Source organism: Saimiri boliviensis, chromosome 21 (genome assembly GCF_048565385.1).
Source record: "Saimiri boliviensis isolate mSaiBol1 chromosome 21, mSaiBol1.pri, whole genome shotgun sequence".
NCBI classification, from domain to species: domain Eukaryota; kingdom Metazoa; phylum Chordata; class Mammalia; order Primates; family Cebidae; genus Saimiri; species Saimiri boliviensis.
This window is the reverse complement of record NC_133469.1, coordinates 30,387,133-30,406,324: the sequence shown is the minus strand read 5'-3', so window position 1 is coordinate 30,406,324 and position 19,192 is coordinate 30,387,133. Positions and strand designations below refer to the sequence as shown.

Here is a 19,192-nt window from a genome sequence, read left to right as displayed (position 1 = left end):
GTTAGCAGGAAATGGCTTTGTGCCATTTCCCCTGCACTGTGATTTCATCTCTCTCATTTGTGCCCATTACCTTAATATGAATCTGCCAGACTCTAGTATTACGGGAGGTCAAGTGTGATTAGGAGCTAAAGAAAACCAAAATTAGAGTCGTAAGATGGTAAGTTTCAGTATTGTCCTCTGTCAGTGGGTGCTCAAAACTGGCAGGAAAACAGTACTATTAAAACCACCTGAGTGGCCGTGGGCACCTCGGACTGCACACAGCAGGGCCTCAGTCAGTACAGCACACTTGATTTCCCTTTCTTTTGCCATTTGTAACGTGCAGACGTGGCTCCCGACATACTGTCGTGGACCTCTAATAGCGCATCTGTTGATAGAACACAAGAGGCTGTGAGCTGCTCCTCTCCTGCCCCACTTAGGGGACCAGTGACCAGCTCGGGAACCATTCACTCCACAGCTGTTATGTGCCAGGCAGCGTTCCAGGCACTGGAGATGCAGCAGCGAGCAGAAGACTGGATTCCTGCCGTCCTAGAATTTGCACTGCAGTGGGAGAGCACAGTCAAACCAGTACAGTGTCTAAGGGACGCCTCAGGGAAGCGCCTCAGCAGGCAGAAGCCAATGGGTGGGGCAGGGGCCAGGGCAGGCCCGCAGAGACTGGGGTGTTTGTGGGAGACAGTGCCAGGCTGAGCGAACAGCCACGAAGGGGGCCAGGGGTAGGGGGGCAGAGGGCAGGCAGATCAGTGGACTCCGAGGCCAGGGAAGGCCTTTAGGTTTTAAACTGAGAGAAGTGGACAGCCTTGAGAAGATGACATTGTCTGACCTTCCTGTTACATGGATGAACTATCAGACATGGCCGGACAGAGAATCCTTAAAAACGCTTCTTCCTGCTCAGGGCCCCACTGTCTGACCGGTTTTGTGTACCTCAACTCGAGACCAGCTCCATCGTTTATTGTGAAGGTAAAGCAGGGAGCTACAGGGCCTCACAGGGGTTCTGAATCCCTCTGGATTAGAAGCTTGGTACCCTTTACAGGTTGCATTACTTGATTTTTAATTTTTTTCTAACCTTTTTTGTAGAGATGGAGTTTCACCATGTTGCCCAGGCTGGTCTTGAACTCCAAGCAGCCCTCTCATGCATCTCCCCAAGTGCTGGGATTCAGGCATACGCCACCACTCCTGGCCTATGTGCTTTTCTTCTGTGGGTTTAAAGCATCATTTTCCTGATGTAAACATGGTAAATAGTTCTATGTAGTCAGCAGCAGATGGCGGCTAGACTGAGAAGGGCCAGCTTCCCACCCGGGATGCTTCTCTCTTCTGTGAGAAGCTGAAGGGCAAGCCTTGGGGGCATTGCCATAGTGAGCGAGTCAGCAAGACGCAGCTACAACCTTGCCTTTTTTTTTTTTGGAGACAGAGTCTTGCTCTATTACCCAGGCTGGGGGTGCTGGAGTACAGTGGCGTGGCGCAATCTCAGCTTCCCGGACTCAAAGTGATCCTCCCACCTCAGCCTCCCAAATAGCTGGGACTTCAGGCATGCACTACCCATGCCCAGCTAATATTTGTTCTTTTTGTAGACACGGGTTTGCCATGTTACCCAGGCTAGTCTCCATCTCCTGAGCTCAAGTAATCTGCTTGCCTAGGCCTCCCAAAGTGCTGGGATTACAGGCATGAGCCACTGTGACTGGCCAAGACCTTACTTTATAAAGGAAAAGCTCTCTACCTCATGGGGCCTGAGCCTCCCTTGGGTTTGGGGGTGGTGGAGCCAGCCCTCCTCCTCCGCACACTCCCTGCTTTTGAGGTCCTTTGCCAGATACATCAACAATAGTATAGAAGGAAAACCAAAAAATCTTCACATGGGCTGTCTTTCGTGTTAGGATTATGGGTGGCTTTAGTTGATGTTCCAGTTATTCTCTGTATTTTCCAAGTGCTGTTGATACTCAAGGGGTGAATTGGTGTGCATGCGTCGGCAACCTTTATTTACAGCCTTGACGTAAAGCTGGGAGAGGAGAGCAGGGTCCGGCAGGCCTGTCATGTGGAGAGAGGTGGCTGGCTCACTCCTAGGGCTCTAAGGCTCCAAGAGGTGCCCCTTTCCAGTGCTCAGCCGTAAGCACACACCTTCACAACCCAGCATGGGCTGCCAGAGATTTTAATCATTTTGGTAAAAGTCGAGGTTTCTAATGGAAACTTTACATTGATACTATTCATTATTTGTTTTTAATAATGTGGAGTTCTCTGGGCCTGAGCAAGTCTTCCTCTTGCTTTCAGAGACTGTTTACTTTCAAATTCAGAGAGGAAAATGTCCCATAACAACCAGAATGTTCCTCTACTGAACCTAAATTCCTAAAGGAGTGATAGTCTCCGAATCCCCAAGTACAAGTAAAAAGGCTGGCTGGCTGGCTAGATAGCCGAGAGAGGGAAGGGTGTGCCATTGTAGGTACCCAGCCCTTTGCAGTGTTTCAAGGGGAGCTCAGGGACAAGGGATGCGGAGTGAAGATTTTCCATGCTGAAGACTCTCCAGGCCCTAAATTCTTGCTTTGTGGTCCCCGTCTGTATTAGTCTGTTCTCACAATGCTATAAAGATATCACACGAGACTGGGCAATTTATAAAGAAATAAGGTTCAATTGACTCACAGTTCTGCATTGCTGGGAGGCCTCAGGAAACTTACAACGATGGCAGAAGGCGAAGGAGAAGCAGGCACCTTCTTCAAAAGGCGGCAGGAGAGAGAGCACAGGGAAAATGCCAGACACTTACCAAACAACCAGATCTCATGAGAACACCCTCACTATCACGAGAAAGATCCAATCACCTCCCACCAGGTCCCTCCCTCATACCCAGGGATTACAATTTGAGATAAGATTTGGGTGGGGACACAGAGCCAAACCATATCCCCATCTGCGGCCATAGCATCTGCGCTTGGCTTCTCCCCAGGGTGACATACTTGCTGGTGCGCCTGTGTCTCTTAATGTGTTACGGTGCTGTGCCCACAGCTTGTTAGCCAGCCTCTTGCTTAAGAAGCTCCAGACCCTGTGTTGTACCTGCTCTGAGTCTCATTAGAGTCTTCTACTTACAATCAGGGAGCAGCACCTCTGGGCTTTGGTAGAGGCAGAGAAGTCCCTGCAGATTCCCCATTGTCAGAGAGCGCTCATTTCAAAGCCCACGGGGGGCAGACACTGAACATGCATGAAGGCATTGTCTTTGTCCTTGAGACACTTCACCTCACCATGTACCAGCTTTAAATATTGCTCTCAGTGCTGAATGGAGTGGCCAGCTTTTGTCCTGGACAGCCTTTACATAGACTGTACTTCTGTGAAAAAATGGAAAAATCATGTGAGTGAGCCTTACTCAGTTCTGGTCCATAGTGCTCAGTGAAGGGACAGAGGAGAGCCAGGCAGTGAGAGCCATACCCATGCCATTCGGGGGCTGCGTGGAGTGGATGTTCTGGGTGGGGCAGTCCGCCCCCACTGTCTACCACAGGACTGACCTTCATGGAGACAGGGGAAGCCCCGGCCCAGATGCTTCCTGAAGGGCCTTGCAGGCATTCTCTGAAGTTGTACAAGGAGCCCTATAGCGCTCATGTTCAAGATCTGGAATCTTCCCGAAGGAAGCAGATGCTTATATGCTTTGCTCCTCTAGGTTTTGATCTCTGTGAAGTTGGTCAGGAGGAAGTAATCCTGAAAACCGGAAAGCAAGCCAATCGGCGGACCGTGCACTTTGCGCTCCAGTCCCTGCTCTCTCTGTTCGGTAAGAGCCTGCCGTGTTCTCCCTGGGGGCCGACATCAGCACATACGTTTTGGGAAGCGGAAGAAAAGTGAATCAGCATTTTTTTGGGTATGTTAGGGAGCAGTTAGGGACTGTTCTGGAGCAGTAAACACAACTCCCTGCTCTCATGGAACCTGGAGTGTACGCGGTGCTGACAAGTGCTTAAGCAGGACACGGGACTGGAAAGTGCGAGGGTGGCGGCGGAGCAGATGGGAACGCGCTGACAGGCGTGGCTGTCCTCTGGGGCCGCAAGGCCTGACGGGAGCAGACACCCCGGTCATGTGGGCCTGAGAGGAGATTTTCAGGCCCCGAGGACACCCCCAGCCCGACTGATGTTCTTAAGGGCTGAGCTGGCTACAGTGGGAAGAGCGAAATGCTGGCTTGGAAGGCGGTTATGGTTTGCAGGCAGAACCCACAGGGGTTGCTGAAGGTCAGAACGGTATCCTGTTTGGAAGAACTGCCAAAATGGCCACCCTCTGCTGAGGTCAGGGCAACAGCAGGAGGAATGGGCTTGAGTTCCATCGGGGAGACCTTCGGTTTGGGGAATCCATTAGACACCCATGCAGGGAGCTGCTGTGAGAGTCTGGAGTTTGGGGACAGGTCAGCATGAAGACGTGCATGGCATCACCAGGGTGCATGCGGGGTGGAGGGGAGAGGACGGTGTCCTTCGGGCATTCCAGGCTTCAGGGTGACTAGAAGGGCGCTGTGGAGGAGGGGCGGGGAGGGCAGGCTGTGTCCCACTGCAGAACTGAGCAGTGGACTCTGGATTCGGCAGTGTGGACCTCATTGGTGACCTTTATAAGAAAGATAAAAAATAGGGACAAAAACCTGAGTGGAGTAGGTTGAGAGGGTAGGGGACGCTAGAGGGACTTGTGGGAGGGAGCTGGAAAGGAGGGCAGGAGATACCACAGACTGCTCACAGGCCCCAGGAGCACAGAGGAAGGAGCCCTGCTCAGAGGAAGGCAGATACAGGGTCCCGCTGCTCACCCTGACCCTGCATGCGACAGGGAGCAGAGTGGACATGGGCCGTGGTGGTGGTGGCGGTCCAGGGTGTGTGTTCCTGTGAAGCCTCCTAGAGTGATTTTTGTACCTATGTTAGATTTACTTTTTCTAACAGGACCGTATTTTTGAGGATTGTAAGATTAATTCAAGTAGTGTATATGAATAGTTCTTGTATAATTCTTTGCTAGCTTCTGTGCATATAAGGATGTTGTAATTTTGAGAGAAAAATCAAAATGCTAGAGTTCTGACTGTCCTTTGGGCCCTTGTGTTTTGTGCTTAGATTCCACTGAGCTACCCAAGCGCCTCAGCCTCGACAGCTCCTCCTCCCTGGAGTCTCTGGCTTCTGCTCAGTCTGTTTCCAACGCCCTACCCTTGGGCTACCAGCACCCCCCCTTCTCTCCCACTGGTGCAGACAGCATTGCGGCAGATGCCATCTCTGTGTACAGTCTGAGCTCCATTGCCTCCTCAATGAGCTTTGTCTCCAAACCCGAGGGTGGATCAGAGGGTGGAGGCCCGGGAAGGCAGGACCATGACCGGTCCAAGAATGCTTACCTGCAGAGATCCACCCTGCCTCGGAGCCAGCTGCCTCCCCAGACCCGCCCTGCAGGCAACAAAGATGAGGAAGAATATGAAGGGTTTTCCATCATCAGTAACGAGCCCTTGGCAACCTACCAAGAAAACCAAAAGACAAGCTTCTCACCAGACCACAAACAACCCCGAGCTGGGGCAGCCGGAGGTGTGAGAGTCTCCGTGAGCTCCAAAGGGAGCATCAGCACTCCAAATTCTCCAGTGAAAATGACTCTGATTCCCAGCCCCAACTCACCCTTCCAAAAGGTGGGAAAACTAGCAAGTTCAGATACAGGAGAATCAGACCAGTCTAGCACAGAAACGGACAGTACAGTGAAATCCCAAGAAGAAAGCAACCCAAAACTTGATCCACAAGAGTTAGCCCAGAAAATTCTAGAGGAGACACAGAGTCATCTCATTGCGGTGGAGCGTCTTCAGAGGAGCGGCGGCCAGGTCAGCAAGAGTAATAACCCTGAAGACAGCGTTCAGGCGCCCAGCAGCTCCGCTGTCTTCAGAGCGTCAGAAACCAGCGCGTTCAGCAGGCCCGTCCTTTCCCATCAGAAGAGTCAGCCATCACCTGTCACGGTTAAACCAAAGCCCCCAGCCAGGAGCTCCTCCCTGCCCAAGGTGAGTTCCGGATATAGCAGCCCCACCACCTCGGAGACGTCCATCAAAGATAGCCCGAGCCAGCACAGTGGCCGGCCATCGCCTGGCTCCGACTCGCAGACGGCCCCGCTGGACCAGCCTCTCTTTAAACTGAAGTACCCCAGCTCTCCTTACAGCGCTCATATTTCCAAATCGCCAAGGAACACGTCCCCAAGCTCCGGCCACCAGTCTCCTGCCGGCAGTGCACCCTCCCCAGCTCTCTCCTACTCCTCAGCTGGATCTGCTCGCTCCAGTCCGGCGGACGCTCCCGACATAGACAAGCTGAAAATGGCAGCCATTGATGAAAAGGTGCAGGCTGTTCATAACCTGAAGATGTTCTGGCAGAGCACACCCCAGCACTCCACGGGGCCAGTGAAGACCCTCCGGGGGGCCCCTGGCACCATGACTTCCAAAAGAGATGTCCTCAGTCTGCTGAATTTGTCACCACGGCACAAGGAGGAGGGGGTGGATAAGCTTGAACTGAAGGAGCTGTCCCTGCAGCAGCGTGACGGAGCTCCACCGAAAGTCCCTCCCAATGGACACTGGCGCACTGAGACCACCGCGCTGGGCGAGCTGCCACTGCCCGCTGGTCCTCCCGCCACGGCCCCCACGCGCCCTTTGAGACTTCCTTCTGGAAATGGCTACAAGTTCCTGTCCCCAGGAAGATTTTTCCCTTCTTCCAAATGCTAAAGCATCTTTTATACCCACTGGCTCTGAGCAGCCCACAGACGGGGGCCAGGCATTTGCTGCAGCCGTTCCCTGTCTAAGTGTAGCCCCCGTCCCCCCACAGCTACCAGCACCCTCACGAAGCTGTGCTCTCCAGGCGAGGGGCACTACCACGTCCAAAGGCTGCCACACGCGCTGGTGGCTTTTCTGGGCCTCTGGACCACATTCACCAAAAGCCAGGACTTCGTGGGGTGGTCCAGGAGGCTGGTGGAATTTCCTACACACTTCACCAAATGTTTGTTTACCTTCCAACTCCCTGCTTCTCATCTGTGATACGATTCTTCACCAGGATTTTGTACAAAAATGGTCATGGTTCTTGGGTGGGGGGCGGAAAGGGAGCACATATTTTGCTAAGAGGTATATATGCGGCACCTTTTATACACAGAAATACAAACAGAGCTTTTTTTAAGGCTTTCAGGTGCTGGTTGGGGGTGGGAGGTATGAAATTTCTCTTAAGTTGAATTCTACAGGAAAGTGTTATATTAGCCAAAAACAGAATAATGGTTTTTAAAATGCCAATGATTTCTAATTAAATTGTAGCAATTTTGGTCTCTCGATAGTGTAATATCTCAGCAACAATGCAATAATTCACATTGAAACAGCGCTTCCTTCTGAACTCTGCTCTGTAAATGTCCGTTGGGTCCCGCTGTCAACCAAACGTGAATTTTCTTAAAAAAATTTATGTGACTCTTACCCAGGCATTTTAGAACTATGCAATTGTGATTTAAAATGCAACTTTGTGCTTTTAAAACATTATTGACCTTTTTTGTACATGGATAAACAACTTGGTTTTATTATCAATAGTACTTTGCATTTATAAGCTATTATTTTTAAAAACTCAAAAAGTTTTTTAAAATGTCAACTTTTGAATAGTCATCAATAAGTAATTATCAAGTTTGGAAGGAAAGGTTGAAATGACTCAGTTTCCTTATAAGCAAAAAAAAAAAAACAAAAAAAAAAAAACAAAAAAAACTCCATGGTTAACTTAGATTTAACCAGAATCCTGCCTTCCAGCTCCTGTTCCCTTTTATTAGCTGCTGAATTTTACTCTCTTTTCTCAACTCCAGGTCCCTCAGATGTCTTCTGTCTAAATCCATTGCCAGGTCCCCACAACCCCAGCACCTGCCTCTGTGAGCTGCCCCCAGCGCCTCGCCTTGGCCCTGGCCAGCCTCCTGCGCTCCTGCTGTCTGAGGGACTGGCCCCTCCCCGACAGCTGAAGCTGCTGGTCCAGATCCTAAGCAGCAGGGCCTTTTGCTGGGATGTATGCCTGGATTACGGCCAACTGAGGAGAGAGATGTACCTTAGAAAGTGAAGGTGGACTTTCCCTACAGCTCTGATAGTAACTTGGATTGTTGCCAACTTGAGGCAGGACAAGGGCATCACCTAGTTAGGGGTAACCATTAATTTATTTTAATAAAGGAGATGCTGAAAGTCCTATTAGTACTGAGTTTAGTTGGAGAACTGAGATAAGGATCTTTGAGGTAATTCTAAAATTCAAATCCTACCAGCCTCACTGTGGGGTTCATCACGAAGGTGGTCGGCCACCAGGCCTGGCAGGGGTGCTGACCTCAGGATCCCCAGGTGGGGGTTTTACCCTTGGGTGGGATCTCAGCTTCTGAGCATACACTGACAATTTCACCTGTTCCGCAGTGTACTTCTCTGAAAAGAAGAAAGGATAATATTTATCCAATCTGTGTTCTTCCCCTGAGCTCCATCCGAGGGGTTTTTAATTTAACCAACAGCCATGTTGACGAAAGCCAACAAAAAGCATGTCACATTCTAGCCCTGATCCCAACACTGAAAGCAAAGTACTTTACAAAGAAGTCAGCGATTATGCAGGTTTCTTTACATTAGTAGGGGAAAGAATGGTAACAAAAGTACCAGTGTAGCAAGTGAAGACCAAATTTATAGCACTGTGCATTAGATAGCAAAATCAGGTTCCTAACAATGGAAAGTAAACCTCAAGTTTCCTAGTCCGTATGCAGATGGTTAGGCTGTCCCTCTCTTAGCAAATCTCTCATGGCCTCTTTCTTTCCCAAGTGCCAAGGGTCCCTGGAGTAAAGCTCTGGGGTCTGTGCTCTCCTTCCGTGAGGGGAGGGGTACGGCCCTATTTGCCCCCCTCTAGCCAACACCCCCCCGCTCCACCACTGCCTGTGGTTATTGGGCCAGCTAAGCAGACTCATGGACCCTAACCTGGTTTTAGTCCCATGTACATTGTTATTTTAGGTTTCATATTGAAGAGCCAAATGGTTTACGTGATTTTATTCTGTCTTAGATGTAAGTTTCAAGGAGGGGAAAGCAAACGTGATAAAATGATAGACCAGTCTAGAGATCACTAGAGTCACCACTGCTTTATGTCACTGTCAGTCTTGGTGTTCCTATATGAGTAAAATGGATGTAAAAATCATCAACTCAAAGTGAATGTTTCAGGCTACACTGAAAAAAGTATGCACTTAAGAATGAAGGGAAACTGTATAAAATTCACCAAGATTTCTTCATTAAGCTCAGCAACTATGACCCACAGGCTAACTCAGGTCAGTGGTCTAGTTTTTCACAGCCATGAGCTAAGTTAACTTTAAAGGGTTATATAAATACTTAGATAATATTCTTGATTTTGCCTTTGGCCCACACAGCATAAATAATTTAATACCTGGCCTTCCCCCCACACCACCCCGAGATGGAGTCTCACTCTGTCACCCAGGCTGGAGTGCAATGGTGTGATCTTGGCTCACTGCAACCTCTGCCTCCTAGGTTCAAGCGATTCTCCTGCCTCAGCTTCCCCAGTAGCTGGGGTTACAGGCACTCACTACCATGCCCAGCTAATTTTTGTATTTTTAGTAGAGATGGGGTTTCACCATATTGGCCAGGCTGGTCTCGAACTCATGACCTCAGATGATCCGCCCATCTCAGCCTCCCAAAGCGCTGAGATTACAGGCATGAGCCATTGCGCCCAGCCAATACCTGGCCTTTTAAGAAGTCTGCTGACTCCTGGTATAGATGACAGAAAATGGATTCGCATTTTGTTTCTCCAGTCTAGGAGGAGCAGTCAGGTAGTGGACTGACTGACTGGCATCCGGGGAGCCCAGGGTATGTGAGGGCCATGTGGATGGAAGCTAATGCCTCCTGCATAGCCCTTGGCTCTCTGTCCCATTTGGGAGGAGTCCATGGATGTGGGTAATATTTATAAAACAATGTTTTGCTTGCCATTTGTAGAAAGCATTGCATATATTACCTTTTAGCTCAGGAAACTGGCATGTGCCACCCTCTGCTACTCCATCAGATGTAAATACAATGACAGTAAGCAGTACAACTCCCCTCTCTTAGAAAACTCAGCAGGACCACAGAGCAAGGGAGTCAAAGCTTTCTTAATTCTCTCCAGTAAATGGCTCAACTAATCTGATGATTTCTTAATTAAGTCAAAATACCAAGAGAAAATATGCTACTAAAACTCACATTTTGATCCACACTGATATGCAGCACAAAATGAAAAATAGTTTTCTCCTCCATCCCATTGTTTAAAAATTCACGGTCCACACTGAGACTTGCTGGGTTTTAGCTGGAGATAAACGTGCCACCCACGCTGTCCTGATCCTGCCGTCTCCATCCCAGTGACTCTCCAGTACATGGCCGTTGCAGCAAGTCCCTGGCCCTGTTAATCCTGCGCCTCCCAGCCACACACACTTGCAGACCCACAAGAAGAACTGTAGCCTTGATCGTTTCAGTTCAGGTTGGAAAAATGCCATGCAATAATCTGGTTTGCTCTCAGTAAGCAGACAACAAGTGGAAACTGTCTAATTTTCCTCACCTGTTCTGCTGTTCTATCTAAATGAGTGTACCTGTGGTTTGTGAACTGGGTCCTTGTTTGTGCCAGATCCTTCAAAGTTGTTCCCTATCAGGACACCCGTGGCCTCCCCTCTTCAGACACCTTCCCCACTGGCATTCACGTTCCTTATATGCAGTGTTAGCCATCTTTGGCCTACGTGGACTTTTTTTGTAAATTACACAGTTTCCAGACGACATTAAACTTTTTATATTATGAAATTTACCATGTAAAAAGAACTTCATATTTTTATTGAGATTGCTAAGGCACTTGGCCTTCTTCCTTTGTGATTTCAGTGTCTATTAAAGCATGAGTTCCCTCGGTTTTAACTGCGGTATCTGGATCACTTTTTATACACTTTCCACACTGTCTGGGTTTCTCTGCAGTACACGGAGCGGCCGTGTGTCATTACTGAGCACGTCTCTCTCTAGTTTGTCCCCATCTCTCCTCCACAGCCTCACATCCCCCAGGCAGGGAGCAGGACTGTGCCCGGCAGAGCTGTCGGGTCTGGGGGCACTGTCGGTGGGGGGTGATTTAGATGCTACTCATGATTGGAGGGCCAGAAAGTTCTACAGTTGAATATGTATTTAGACAGACAAACACACAGTTCATCACCACCAGCTCCCTACATCATCTAAACAAACTTCCAAGGAAGTAGTTCAGAAAGAAGGAAGACACTTCTATATGCAAAAATGGCAAAAGTGCGAGAAGCATGAAGGAATAGTGAAGAACTGGGTGAATGCAAATGCATCAACACAAATCTTGCCTTTGTAAAAACAGTAATGTCTCATTTGAATAACAGTAAAAAATACTAGCCAAATGTAAAACAAGGGAGTTAAAGTGCTATAAGTTTGTGAAAAAATTGGAGATTATTTTAGAGTAAGTTACATATGTGTAGTCACACACTCAGAAATGGAAGGAGAGGGTTATACTTCCAAACTAGTTAGTAGACGAGAAACAGATTAACTCTGGAAAACCGTGGTTGATGTAAAGGAATAGAAAAAGGAACGAACAACAAAAACCATCTAAAAGGACAAATATATGATGAAATAATTTAATTGTACATTTCCAAATAACTAAAAGCATAACTGGATTGTTTGTAAAACAAAGGATAAATGCATGAGGGGATGATACCCCATTCTAATAATGATGTCATAATTATGCATCACGTGCCTGTATCAAAACATCTCACATACCCCATAAATATATATATACATCTATGTTCCTACAAAAATTAAAAAGACAAATGAAAAATATCAGTAATCATTGTAAATGTAAGTGAACTAAACAATTAACCAGCAGACTGACAGATGATGGCAATAAGCCACATGCTCTTTAAAAACCTATATGCAGCTGGGCGCAATGGCTCAGCCTGTAATCCCAGCACTTTGGGAGGGCCAAGGCGGGTGGATCATGTGGTCAGGAGTTCGAGACCAGCCTGGCCAATATGGTGAAACCCTGTCTCTACTAAAAAAAAACAAAAATTAGGCATGGTGGCACACACCTGTAGTCCCAGCTACTCTGGAGGCTGAGGGAAGAGAATCGCTTCAACCTGGGAGGCGGAGGTTGCAGTGAACCCAGATTTCACCACTGAACTCCAGCCTGGGTGACAGAGTGAGACTCCGACTCCAAAAAAAAAAAAAAAAAAAAAAAAAAAAAAGCTATATATGCTCTTTGAAAAGAAAACCACCAAAGCATAAGGGCCCCAAATGGCTGAGAGTAAAAGGATTGGCAAACTAGATACTAAAGTAAGAGGCACTAGTAAAAACAAAGATCCTAATGACAAAAAAGCAAAATTCTAAATTTGTATCTAGCTAACTATATAGCTTCAAAATTCATAAAGAAAATTGGTAGAACTACAAGTTTGAAAAAACATCATCATAGTGGGAGGTTTGAAGCCACTACTCTCAGTAACTGATAGATCAAGCAGATGAAAAGTGAGAAAGCATATGGTAGGTTTATACAATTCTGTGAACAGGGTTCTAACAGGCCGTTAAGGAGAACCTGGTCTCTGATAGTGAAACCACGGTCTTCACTTGCACACATGGAGTATTTCATGAAATGCGACCTTGCAAAGTCCACATAGCCAGTCTCAGCAAATACAAAGAATTCCTACCACATAATCAGAGCACAGTACAATTAAGAGTCAGGCATCAATAACAAGAAGATAACTAAAAAGTAGCCAAATCACTTAGACATTTTTAAATGGACCACATAGCATATGAACCATGGAATAACTCCGAAGTGAGAAAATACAACATATCAGAACAGGCGGATACCCCCAGACCTACCTTGGGAGTTTCTGAGGTTTTCTTAAGGATAGTGGTGTTTATTTTTTCTATACAAGCCTAGAATTTGCACAGTGGACTACAAACATGATCACTTTCACCCAATAAAATAAAATTACAATTATTTTTATTTCTGCTTACATGCTATTTTCAGGAAATGTATACATTATATGTATGAAGAATAAATGAACTTACAATTCCATAAAACTAGTGGAATACAACATATTAAAGAAAAATGTATAACCTCAGAAGTTTTATTCCAGGGTGATGTTTAAATGACGTAACTGCAAGAACCCCCAGGGAGGAAGGAGCACACTGGTGCCATGCAGCCAGCACAGTGACACCGGAGTGCTGAGGTGTGCTAGGAAAGAACACGACTACTTACTGAGCTAGGTGACCAATTCAAGAAGTTAGAAAAAGAATAAAACACCCAGAGAGAAAAGAAAAGAGGGAATAAGAAAGGTCAGAAATAAAAGAAGACAATACTGAAGGTTAAGAAGGGCAAAGTTTGCCAAAAAGACAGATACACTGATTTCTGGGAACGGTAATCGTGTGTGTGTGTGTGTGTGCGCGTGTGCGTGTGTGTGTGCGCGCGCGCGCGTGTGTGTGTGTGTATGTGAGTCCAGAGAGAGAGAGAGAGGGAAAGAGAAGGAAAATGGGCTATAACTAAAGATGCAGCAGAGATCAAAGAATAAGAAAACACTATGAATGATTTTATGCCAATATACATGAAAGTACAAAATAACACCTTCCATGGTCCAGGCACATACACGCAGTGGAGGGATCTAGGAATGCTGGGAATGAGGGCTCTCAAAGGCCAGAGAGCGGTACCATCGTGCAGCAGGGAAGGCGGTGGTGAATTAGTGTCAGGAGCGGTAGGTATGTGGGCAGCTTCAACTGCAAAGCACTGTGACACACAACTCTACCTGCTTATACATCTGAACTACTTCAACATAAATTTAAGAACCAGTGAAAAGTATCATCAGCAATTATATGGTAATAAATTACATTACACAAACTTTTAGAAAAAGACATTAAAAGTTTTGAAAAAAGATAAAGTACCAAAATGGATGTAAGAAGGAAAAGACACTTACACTGAAATGGTAATCACAACTCTCTGCCCTTACCCAACTCTCCAAAAATAACAGGCCAGGTCGTTTACATGTATTTCACCAAACTTTTTTTTTTTTCCAGCTAATATCTCTTCAAAATAAACTGTTTAGAAAATATAAAATGACGTCCGAATCAGTTTGTGATGCTATCCTTAATTCTGAAACCAAAAAAGAGTATAGGAAAATAATAGGACCATTCCAGGTATGAACCCAGACATAAAGATCCCAAAGAAAATATTGGCCATTAAATCTCTGCATCTTATTATTTATCTACTTCTTTGAGACGGGGGGCTTGCTATGTTGCCAAGGCTGACCTCAAACTCCTGGGCTCAAGCAATCCTCTTGCCTCAGCCTCCTGGATCAGTTGAGACTACAGGCGTGCACCATCACCCCTAGCAAATCTCTGTATTTTGAAAACTAAGAAAACAACAGACTGGACGGGGCACGATGGCTCACACCTGTAATCCCAGCACTTTGGGAGGAAGAGGCGGGCGGATCACAAGGTCAGGAGTTCAAGACCAGCCCGGCCAACATGGTGAAACCCATCTCTACTAAAAAATACAAAAGATAGCACGGTGGCATGAGCCTGTAATCCCAGCTACTCAGGAGGCTGAGGCAGAAGAATTGTTTGAACTGGGACCCGGGAGGCGGAGGCTGCAGTGAGCTTAGATCACGCCACTGCACTCTAGGCTGGGCTACAGAGTGAGACTCTGTCTCAAAAAAATAAAAAATAAAGCAAAGAAAACACAGGCTGAAAAGTGGATCTACCTATGTGTTAGTTACTTGGGAGTGTTAGTCTTTGCTACTGTACACACAACTGGTATTCCTAAGGGACCAGAGCTCTGGCCCTAACGGGATACCTATAAACACATTCATATGTGGAAAACCAGTAAGCATTCAATTATGGAGAATATTATGACTCTGAGAACCAGGGTGGATGAGTTCTATGGTTTACACTGTAATTATACAAGGAGCAAAATCTATTATCTTCCCATTATAAGAAAATAAAATATGAACGTTAATGTAAAGGGAATTCCAAGTGGTTCTACCATGTGTTAGGTAACAGTATAAGAACTACACCCGGCTATTGCTGTTAAAGTTGACTTTTACTTTAGTATAATACAATAATCTACAGACTCCATCTAAGTATGAAAGGTTAATGAGGCATAATGCAAGGATTTATGAGCACAATAGTGTGGGCCCCCATATCTTGGGAAATCCAATTTATGTTCCCTGTTACAGCTAAGGAATTTGCATATTCTGTTGGAGAATATACATTGTGTTGGACGCTTCCTTTGAAGGAGAGAACGGCCCTTAATGAAGGTTTGATTATGTGCTTTGGGATCTCAGCTAACAGCTAATACAAAAGATGGTTACAAGTGGGATTGCTCTTAGCTATTGCAGCTACTTTGAGGATTCGAATGCTTGATTTATAGTCACTTTGTTGAGTTGCTTTTAACCTCAGATGTTCTGGACAGGGGCCGCAGCTTGGTACCCTCCTCGATTTAAAGCCTTTCTTTAACTTTCCCAGTGAGCATGCATGCTTACAGCCTCTAATACTCCTAAATAACGGCAAACAGCAGGGAACTGACAGGCTAATGCTGCAGCCACTCCAGCAAATGAGGCCAAACATCTGGAGCCAAACACATTAAAGGGACATGCTGCCATGAAGGAAACATTTTGCTTTTCAAATGAATTTCATCCAGTCTCAAGATATTTATTAAATTTGTAGCAATTATGGATTTGGGCTTCAGGGAATGATAATATTCTTAAGCATATAAATAGTGTCAACATATTTACTGAAAATAAAGTTTTTAAACTTTAAATCCCAGAGCAGAACTCAAAGTCTATACTTTAATTAAGACAGGTAAAGGGATTTGCCTGGCAGCATTTTGCCGATAGTCTAACTTTTTCCTTCCTACACAGATCTTCTTAAGTATAGTTATTTTCATTCTAAACCAAAAAATGCAGAAGTAAAATAAAATACGTGGTAAAATGAAAAAGGCAGTTCTTGTCTATCATTTCAAAAGTCATTCATTCCACAAATATTTGCTGAGAGTTTATAAGTAGAATGCAGCCAATAAAAAAATAAGCCGAAAGTTAAAACCGGTGTTAGAAAGTCCATAAAACAGGCCGAGCACAGTGGCTCACACCTTAATCCTAGCACTTTGGGGGGCCAAAATGGGCACATTGCTTTAGCACAGGAGTTCAAAACCAGCCTGGGCAACATGATAAAACCCTGTGTCTACAAAAAATACAAAAATTATCCAGGCATGGTAGCCTGCTCCTAAAGTCTCAGCTACTCGGGAGGTCGAGGTGGGAGGATCACTAGAGCCTGGGAGGTTAAGGCTGCTGTGAGCCATGATCATGCCACCACATTCCAGACTGGGTGACAGAGAGTGAGAAGGAAAGGGGAAAGGAAAAAGGAAAGGTCAGTCAGTCCAGGCCGGGCACGGTGGCTCACGCCTATAATCCCAGCACTTTGGGAGGCCAAGGCGGGCGGATCATGGGGTCAAGAGATCAAGACCATCCTGGCTAACATGGTGAAACCCCGCCTCTACCAAAAACACAAAAATTAGTTGGGTGTGGTGGTGAGCACCTGTCATCTCAGCTATTCGGGAGGCTGAGGCAGGAGAATCATTTGAACCTGGGTGACGGAGGTTGAAGTGAGCCAAGATCGTGCCACTGTCCTCCAGCCTGGCAACGGAACAAGAAAAAAAAAAAAAGTCCACAAAATACAGCTTATGCAATTCACCTACATGCCATTGTCTTCATGATACAATTTAAGCAGCTTAATGGATGAAAACACAACCCCCGTGCCCCTACCCACCTATTCACCACACCGCCCCAGAACTGCCTCGGCCCAGCTTAGGGAGCTGTGAATCCAGGCAGCTGTGTTTCCTGCGGAAGGACTCTACTCTCCCAGCTGCAGCTGACTAGGCACGAGCAGGAAACAGGCAGCACGGCCCAGCCAACCCTGTGACAGGTCAGAAAAGGGTACCGTGAACCGGCCAACCAGATTCCTCTTCTCATGAATTCAATCCAGAACATCTTGACAAGATCCGGTCTTTGTAGCTGAAGCAAGACCCAAAAGCTGGTAATGTCAACTGAGGTCAGCGAGCCATCCTGACCACATGCAGCCCTGAGTGATAAAGGCGCAAAAGCCACGCTTGAGCAGAGAGAGGAGAAGTGAAGAGGAAGACAGAACAGATGCAAAGACAGCAGGAGGGAGACCAAGTAAGTCCCCAAAGGAGCCAAGTTCCAGGCCATGCTAGTTTCGGGATTCGCTACTTCAAGTTGGGGTAACTTAAATGGCAGTCTTTTTTTTTCTTTCGTAATTTTATGGCCTTAGTCATGGATGTTTGAATCCATGGCAAATAGAAGCAAGTTAGAAATGGGGCAGGGAGGAAGGCTGTGGGGCAAAGGCAAACTGAGGCAGAAGTGACACCAAAGGAAGAAGAGCTATCCATAGGTCATAAAAGCACACACAAAACACGAAGGCCTGGGGCCGTACAGTGAAGGCAACGACAGTGCTGTACAGTCTTGGACAGGCTGATGTGAAATAAACAGAGAAGTCCCATGTCCCTTCTTACCAGCTTATGCTCTGCCTCCCCTCCTATTACTGTGGGCAGAGCCTCTGGGCCCCTCTCCACAGCCAACACGTCCACTGGCCCAGACCTTTGCACTCTCCCTTGCCTCCTGAAGAACAGTGCCTCGATAACCCACTCCCCCTGCATGTCAGGCTTTCCCTCTCAGACGAATCATTCCTATCAGCACATAAATACGCTGTGGCTCCCCACCTCAGTACTGTATCCCATCCAGATAGCAGCGCTCCAGTTCTCTGTTCTCTCAATACAGAGCTCCCAGCTGGTCTATACTTGAGCTCTCCAATGCCACTCTTCCCCTCCACCCCCGCCCCCTGCTTTTTTTTTTTTTTTTACTTCCTGTTCAGAGAATATCTTCACCTTCTTTCTTGAACTACTCCCTCAAATCAGGTTTCTAGCCCCACATAAGATCAACAGCTACATCCATGGTGCAAAATCCAGTGGTTAATTCTTGGTTCTTTGTAATGTAATACAAAGGGTACGGCATCACCTACAAGGTAGCTGTGAAATAAAAGTTTAATCTGTATCTAATTAAACTTTTAGATATAGGCATATAACTTTCAGTTTTCTTTTTTTTGTGACAGAGTCTTTCTCTACTGCCCAGGCGGGAGTGCAGTGGCACCATCTCAGCTCACTGCAATTCCTCTGCCTCCTGGGTTCAAGCAATTCTCCTGCCTCAGCCTCCTGAGTAGCTGGGACTACAGCTGAGTGCCACCATGCCTGGCTAATTTTTGTATTTTTAGTAGAGAGGGAGTTTCACCATGTTGGCCAGGATGGTCTCGAACTCCTGTCCATGTGATTTGCCTGCCTTGGCCTCCCAAAGTGCTGGGATTACAGGCATGAGCCACCATGCCTGGCATAACTTTCAATTCTCTATAAACGCGGGGATTACTTGAATGAGTTACACAACACCGTAAGAGAATAGTGAGGTGCGCTGGGTATGGTGGCTCACACCTATAATCTCAGCACTTTCGGAGGCTGAGATGGGCAGATCATGAGGTCAGGAGTTTGATACCAGCCTGTTCAATATGGCGAAACCCCGTTTCTACTAAAAAATACAAAAATTAGTTGGGTGTGGTGGCACATACCTGTTGTCCCAGCTACTCAAGAGGCTGAGGCAGGAGAATCACTTGAACCTGGAAAGCGGAGGTTGCAGTAAGCTGAGATCATGCCACTGACCTTGTCTCAAAAAAAAAAAAAAAAAAAAAAAAAGAGAGAACAGTGAGGCAAATCCAGAAGGTAGGGCCACCCCACCACTCCACATAGTGCTTTTCAACAGAGCTATCTGCAATAATGAAAATTTCTGCTGTGTAATACAGTAGCCACTAGGTACATGTGACTGCTGAGCACCTAAAATGAGGTTAGTGTGATCAAAGAAAATTTTAAATTTTATATGGATATGGCCATATGTGCCTAATGGCCACTGTAATGAACAACACAATAATACCACTGACCTGATTGCTTCAACACATCAATGTATAGAGGATATTTACTGTTCAAGAGTAAAAATATGAAGAGACATCACACCCAATACTAGATGCAATTTTTAAAAATATACTAACAATAAACACTAGAAAATAAAATGCAAACCAATTCTGTTTACCATTGCATCAATAAACATAAAAGAATAGATTAAGACACAAACTGTAACCGGGCGCGGTGGCTCAAGCCTGTAA

At 46.4% G+C, this 19,192-nt stretch overlaps 1 protein-coding gene and 1 long non-coding RNA gene across 4 annotated transcripts in view; one reads left to right on the top strand and one right to left on the bottom strand.

Annotated features, from left to right (window-relative positions):
- Positions 1–10,840, top strand: part of TTC28 (tetratricopeptide repeat domain 28) — a 692,319-nt gene extending 681,479 nt beyond the window's left edge. For all 3 annotated transcript variants that reach the window (XM_074390786.1, XM_003938479.4, XM_074390787.1), the window contains 2 exons: positions 3,626–3,733; positions 5,034–10,840. In XM_074390786.1, the coding sequence (XP_074246887.1) occupies positions 3,626–3,733; positions 5,034–6,655 (1,730 nt within the window). In that variant the 3' untranslated portion in view covers positions 6,656–10,840. The remainder of the gene's footprint in view (positions 1–3,625; positions 3,734–5,033) is intronic.
- Positions 1–19,192, bottom strand: part of LOC120361069 (uncharacterized) — an 81,252-nt gene that overhangs the window by 9,915 nt on the left and 52,145 nt on the right. The window lies entirely within an intron of this gene.